Below are 7,214 nucleotides of genomic sequence, written 5' to 3' on the forward strand. Positions count from 1 at the left end.
ACATTACCTGTCTCAGATTTAAAATTAACAACTGATGATGCATCTACTGCCATTTGTGGAAAAGAGTTCCAAACCTCTGCCACCCTTTGTGTATACATAGCACAGGAACAGACCTTTCGGCCCAACATGTCTGTGCTGACCATAATACATTCTGAACTAATCCCGTCTGCCTGTACGTGGCCTACATCCCTCAATTTCCCGAATATTCATGTGTCCGTTAAAATGCCTCTTAAAAGTTGCCACTGTATAAAAGTGCTTTCCCGATCAATTTGGCCTTAACTCTCAGGCCATGCCCAGTGGGAATAGTTTATTTTTTATCATGTATTTTCATGTTAGTAGCTTTAAAAAAAATCAGACTACCTACTAAATTATAGATAAAAAACATATTGAACTTAACGGCAAAGAGTTGGCACAGTAGGTGGAGGACGGGACGAACGACCTTCCCGCTCCCTGAGGTGAACGTCCGGCTCTCGGTTGGTGGGGGAGGGTTCGGCTATCGATTGAGCCGGGCTGCGTTCAGGTCGCGCTGCTCAATTGATACACGCGGCGCTCGATTGTTGGCGCCTGGTTTCGGTGGCAGCGGCAGGAGGAGGAGTAGCGGCGGCGGCGGCGGCAGCAGCAGCAGCAACACCGACCGAAACAGACAGGAGTTAGGGGGAGAGAGAGAGCGGGCGGGCACGGCTGACAGGTAAGTCCGGTTCGGTCAGAGAGAGAGGGGTAAAGGTGAAAGCGGAATCGGGGGCAGCGGCTGCTGGTGGTGTGGGGTTTATGGGGGAAGGGAATGCGCTCGCGCTCCGCCATCTAGAATCTTCCACAAGATGGCGGCGGGCCTGAGGCCTGACGCAGTTCGAGTTAGCGCTCCGCCTGGGGACGGGCAGATGGGAGACTACTCAGGGCTTCCCCTGGGTAAGCACCGACTATCGGGAACCACACCTTACCCCTCCCGGCTGCCGTGCCCGTCTGTGGGGGAGTGCGGCAAGGAGGCAGCTCCCTGTCTGTGGGGGAGTGAAGCCCATGGGGACGGTTCTGTGGCAGGGAACGGGTAAGGTCGGGGGTGGTGCTAATTCACGCCCTGAATGCCCCGGGGAGAGTTTTTTCCCCCCTCCCTCTGCCATTGTGTGTGTTGTCGTTTGTTGGAGATTGTAGAGACCGTTATAAGAGCGCTCTTTTGTCAATGGGCGTGATAGGCGAATGGGCCCCTAACCCTCCAGGAAAAGTCAGGATTTGGATTCTGTCACACTCTGTTCAATAGCGTGCCCGGGTACAAGATCCCATCTCAAATTCATCTGTCCAGTTGTACAATTGTGTCACAATATCCCTGTAGCAGGGCAGGGAGCTGTCCACTTACTTTTTTTTTTCAGCTGCGAAATCTGCAAATGTGAATCTAATCTTCTAATTTTGCTTTTCTCTTCCCCTTATTCCCCCCACTTCGTGTTTTGTTTCGTGTTGCAGTTCCTGCCCAGCCCTGGACTGTTTTTAGGGGCGGAGGGGAGAGGGAGTGGAAATCAGGCAGATGCATTACCTTCTCAGTTTAATCATAGCTGAGTTTTGGAAATAAAATTCCACACTCTCTGGATGCTTTGAATTGCTGAAGAATTTTTATTTTCTAAGGTAGCATAATTCTAACAGGCAATCTGCATGTCTACGTACCTTAATTGTAACAGTTATTATCTTGAGAAAGAAGGTTAAAAACAAGGACTGCAGATGCTGTAAACCAGAGTCTAGATTAGAGTGCTGGAAAAGCACAGCAGGTCAGGCAGCATCCAAGGAGCAGGAAATCAACGTTTCTGATTGGAATTCCTGATGAAGGGTTTTGGCCCAGATTTTCCTGCTCCTCGGATGCTGTGCACAGCACCTGCTGTGCTTTTCCAGCACCACTCTGATGCAGATCTTGAGAAATAAACCCATTATATGAAAATTGCATGTTTTTCCTTTCTGGGACCCTTTGGAAAAGGGTTTTAAAGAATATCATTAATAATTTCACTTTTAAGATAAAATCTCCATTCAAGTAAGTTGTCTATTGCAGCTGTTGGTAAAAACAATGACTGCAGATGCTGGAAACCAGATTCTGGATTGGTGGTGCTGGAAGAGCACAGCAGTTCAGGCAGCATCCGAGGAGCAATAAAATCGACGTTTCGGGCAAAAGCCCTTCATCAGCTGTTGTCAACCTTTTTTGTTTCTGAGGTCCCCCCTCTCAGGATGTTAAAAAATATTCCAGGGAACCGCTCCCCAACAAGTGTATAAAAATTGGCTATGTAATGATTCAGTTATTTTTGTTCTATGTATTGTGAAAATTGTTGCTGGTGCTTGGCAATGGTTCTGAATTCTCAAGCCAGTCTTCAAGCCCATCCCACATGATTGTCTCCAAAACTAAAGCCTTCACTTGTATGAAGACTGGAACACAGAAATGACCTTAAACATACAAGCAGAAATTAGGTCATTTGGCCCATCGAGTCTGCTTTGCCATTCAAACATGTCATTTTTGTTGATTTGATGCATTTCATTTCTCCCCTCAATCCTATCTAAGTGCCAGTTCACACCTGACATATTGGGAGGCAGAGAGAGTTTTATAACTAGTACCTTCACCTTTCATCATGTGTGACTGCCTTCTTCCAATGGGACTCTCGATGAGACACAAAAGTCTTCAAATACTTGTTAAGCTCTTATGTAGTGAAAACATTTGAAAGCCTTTAGAATTCAGTGATTGTATTAAGATAAGCTAATTCACTGACAAATTTTATTTTACCTGTGTATTAAGCGCAGTTAAGTTATCGATGTAGGTTGAAATATTATCAACATGATTTCTAATCATTTTTGACTCCACTTTGCAGATTCCTGGTTGAGACCATCTAGTCTAAGATAAAGTTTAGGGTAGCTTTTCATCATATTTTTGTAGAGTATACCAGTCAATGGCCTGTATTGGCTGTCTTTAAATCGCTTATAAAGACCGAAAGAATTGCGGATGCTGTAAATCAGAAACAAAAACAAAACTTGCTGGAAAGCTCAACAGGTCTGCCAGCATGTGTGAGGAGAAATCAAAATTAATGTTTTGCATCTGTTGACCCTCAGAACTTTTCCAGCAGCTTTTAAATTTTGTTAAAATCACTTAAATTGACCAGAAATTTGTTTTATGATTTTGTAATGAATTGCTTTTTTAAAAATAAGCTTTTAATGTTTTTTGACAGTCCTGTTGATTTGAAAATTTTTCCCAGCCTCGAAGTAAAAATGAAACCCGCTTTTGTATTGGTATTAGTTTGGTAACCTAGTGGAGAATTTAGTGCCAGGCATTGGCCCTATGGGCTTGAAGTGATGTCAGAATTTTATGTTACTTTCTCAACTTAATCATGTAAAAATAACTGGCTCATGAAATTAAATTACTTGCTCCACTATTATTTAAAGAGTTTAATTTATTGTACAGTGGTGGAATCTTAGTCTGCTAACTTGATTTGTGTTATCATTTATTTGAGGTCCCTCTAGAACAGATTTTTGTAAGTGGGTAAAGGAGCAGACTAGAATTGAGCATCCTCGTGATCTTACCATCCTGTCTCAGCTTGCCTAAGGTATGCTAAAACACTACAAGGCAATGTTGTTTCCAATAAAAACTCTAGTTTATATAGTTATTTATTCTTTCATGGCATAAGAACAATATCAGCACATCCATAATTGCCTTTAAACTGAGTGGCTTGCCAGTTGATTTCATAGAGCAGTTCAGAGTCAACAACATTGCTGAGAGTTTGGGTTCACAGGAAGTTAATAGCAGGTAAGGATGAAAGATTTCCTTCCTTAAACGGCATAAGTTAACCGGATGGGTTTTTATGACAATCATGGTCACCATTACTAAGACCAACTTCTGAATTTTACATTTAATAATTGAATTCAGTTGTGCCATCTACCATGGTGGGATTCGAATCAAGCTTCCTAGAGCTTTAGCCTAGTCCTCTGAATAGTGATTCGTTGCACTGCCCCACCCTTAACCGCTCTCAAAATATGAGGGACTTGGACGAATTAGCAAGAATTGGGAGAAATATTGAAGCCGGTATTTGAAATCTAACTTAAAGTGATGCATTTTAAATGTGTCAAGCAATGTAAGGTAGTGTTGGTTGTTTTAGAAGGAAATTTCAGAATGTGCAGACAAAACATGATCGAATAGAGGACAAAAATAACAGCTATTGCTGGTTTGTAAAGTGGTTTTGCATTCTGTAGTGCTGAAGAAGATTGCTGAGGCAGTGGACCAATGTAGATAGGTAAGATGTTGGAACCTTTGTACTGGTAAATAGGGAACTGGTAGAGATTGGGTTAGCAGTGCTTTCACACAAGACTTTCGCAGGTGATCAAGGATAAGTTTCTTTTTTACAGAATGTAAAAACCTTGATAAAAATGTGGAGATGTTAATTGTGGAAATGATATGGAACTAGGCAGTCTTAATTCCATATGCCACAATCTTAGTTCCACATGGCCACCTTCTATATCTTAACCCCTCTGTGATTGATAATCTGGTGAATGTTGGGCTTGTGGGTGGACATGAAGCAATAATACTGGGTATCATTTTACCTAAAAAGATCAATGATTTGGAGAGGCTGCTTGTATGTTAGGATTGATCATAATAAACTCACAGGAGCAGAAATAGGCTATTCAGAATATCAAGTCAGGTCCACTATTCAAATAAGATATTGGCTGATTATTAATCCTCAACTCCACTACCCTTGATTCCCTTACTAATGTGTCCATTAGAAAGTGGAAAATAGGACAGATAAATGCATGACTCAAATGTTGGTACAAAAGGGAGGCTTTTAGATTCCTGGATCACTGGGACTGTTTTGGAGGAAGGTGGGACAAACTGCAAATGCAACAGTCTGTATCTGAACCACATTGAGACCAACATCCAGGCATGTAGGTTTTTTACTCTTGTGAAGAGTTTATATTAATCTAGCAGCGGGTGGAGATACAGAGTATCCTGAAACAGAGCCATGTCATGCTACAGCAAAGGAAGCAAGTCAGAATGAGTTCAGCTATGTTAAGTGTCAAGAGAGTACGGCAAGGCTGGATGGTCTTTAATGCTAGGAGTGTAATAGGCCAGACTGATGAGTTAATGGTGTTCATTGACACAGGGAAGTACGATATTGTTGCCATCTCAGAAACATGGTTGAGGGAAGGGCTGGACTGGCAACTCAACATTCAGGGGTATAGGATCTTTAGGCAAGACAGGAGGGTGTAAAAAAAGGTGGTGGTGTAGCACCATTAATTAGGAGTGAATTATTGCAGTAAGAAGAGATATCTTGAAAGGCTCCTCAAAAGAGGCTTTGTGTGGGTAGAACTTAAGAACGTTAGGGAGACACTATACTGGGAGTGTATTATAGGCCCCCAAAAGAGTCAGCAGGAAATAGAGAAGCAAATATACAAGTTCACACATGTGAGAGTGATAATTATATACTAGGGTTTTGAACTTTCTAAACATAAATTGGTGTAGTAGTAGTGTTAAGGGTTTGGAGTGGGGGTGGGTGGGGGGATTTCTTGAAAGGTATCCAGAGGAGGTTTTTTTGTATCAATATGTAGAAGGCCAAATTAGGAACCGTGCAGTGCATTTTTGATGTGGTAGTGAAGGAACATTTAGGTGATATCGACCACAACGTGGTACAGTTCAAATCTTTTCTGGACAAGGTAAAGGATGGCCTGCAAAAGGTGGCTTTGGATTTTGCAAAGGCAGATTTTATTAAAATAATGCAGGATCTGGTGACAGTAGACTGGGTAAACCCTCAACCCTGGCAACATCCTTGTAAATATTTCCTGAGCCATTTCAAGTTTCACAACATTCTTCCTGTAGCAAGGAGGCTAAAATTGTGAACAGAGTACAGGTTCTGTCGAAACCTCCCAAGAGCTTCAGTGGGTAAGGGAGGTCACCCTACTGGAATCTACTTTACCTTCCCTGGTTCTTTCCCCGAGATCCAAGTCCATTAAAGGTTTAGCAGATTTTTTTTTAAACATTTACTACAGTATCACAGTTACAGAGTAACAAAGCACCAAGGTCTACTCTAAGTAGAGGTTCTAGAACCTCAGCAGAGTTGTGGTACCAGCACTTACCAACCTCGTGCTCTCTCAGACTGATCCGAAAATGATACTCTCAGTCTTTAGAATTTATACAGTTTTTGCCCACTAAACATGTCATTCAAATTCATGCTGATGAATGTGATGTCGTCCCCATATTCCTGCTGTGCTTGTGATGAACTTGTTAGTCTTTTGATTACATTACTGGAATAGCGATAATGAAACTGCCCTAGTACTGACTCGGGTGATGACGTTAAGTGTTGATATTCTCTAAAGTTTGGTCACATACTCATTACCTCATGTCTTTGTTTAAACCTGATTACTGACTTTTATTTAATGTCTTAAGCCCATACCGAATTGTTTTCCACCTTACATGCTTGAACAGTAATCTCTTTATTCAAATCCCTAAGGTCTTTCCTCGTAGGTACTTGAACTGATCTGTCTTTGTTCCTCCTTAATGACTAAGTTTCGTAGCTGCCTAAATTTGTTCTTGTACAGAACTGGACTTCCTGCTTTTCTCAGCAAAGTTATCTTACTTAATGCTGTTTCTTTTTGTTTTTATTTCTAACATTCTTTGGGTTCTTTAATTTTACCTTCGTTTCCTTTCTCATTTCCTGCTTTGATTATGTCATGATCGCTCTTCACTCTCAGATCCTCCCAGATATTGTCATAGAGATGTACAGCATGGAAACAGACCCTTCGGTCCAACCCATCCATGTCGACCAGATATCCCAACCCAATCTAGTCCCACCTGCCAGCACCCGGCCCATATCCCTCCAAACCCTTCCTATTCATATACCCATCCAGATGCCTCTTAAATGTTGCAATTGAACCAGCCTCCACCATTTCCTCTGGCAGCTTATTCCATACCCTCTGCGTGAAAAAGTTGCCCCGTAGGTCTCTTTTATATCTTTCCCCTCACCCTAAACCTATGCCCTCCTGTTCTGGACTCCCCGACCCCAGGGAAAAGACTTTGTCTATTTATCCTATCCATGCCCTTCATAATTTTGTAAACCTCTAAAAGGTCACCCCTCAGCCTCCGCTCCAGGGAAAACAGCCCCAGTCTGTTCAGCCTCTCCCTGTAGCTCAGATCTTCCAACCCTGGCAACATCCTTGTAAATCTTTTCTGAACCCTTTCAAGTTTCACAACATCTTTCCAATAGGAAGGAGAC

General features: G+C 42.3%; 1 protein-coding gene across 1 annotated transcript in view; it reads left to right on the forward strand.

Moving 5' to 3' along the window:
* znf638 (zinc finger protein 638) overlaps positions 1 to 7,214 on the forward strand; it is a 173,599-nt gene that overhangs the window by 20,666 nt on the left and 145,719 nt on the right. Inside the window, exon 2 of the mRNA XM_043691939.1 lies at positions 375 to 688. Coding sequence (XP_043547874.1) covers positions 375 to 688 — 314 coding nt within the window. The remainder of the gene's footprint in view (positions 1 to 374; positions 689 to 7,214) is intronic.

This window comes from Chiloscyllium plagiosum, chromosome 1 (genome assembly GCF_004010195.1).
Source record: "Chiloscyllium plagiosum isolate BGI_BamShark_2017 chromosome 1, ASM401019v2, whole genome shotgun sequence".
In the NCBI taxonomy this organism is placed as follows: Eukaryota; Metazoa; Chordata; class Chondrichthyes; order Orectolobiformes; family Hemiscylliidae; genus Chiloscyllium; species Chiloscyllium plagiosum.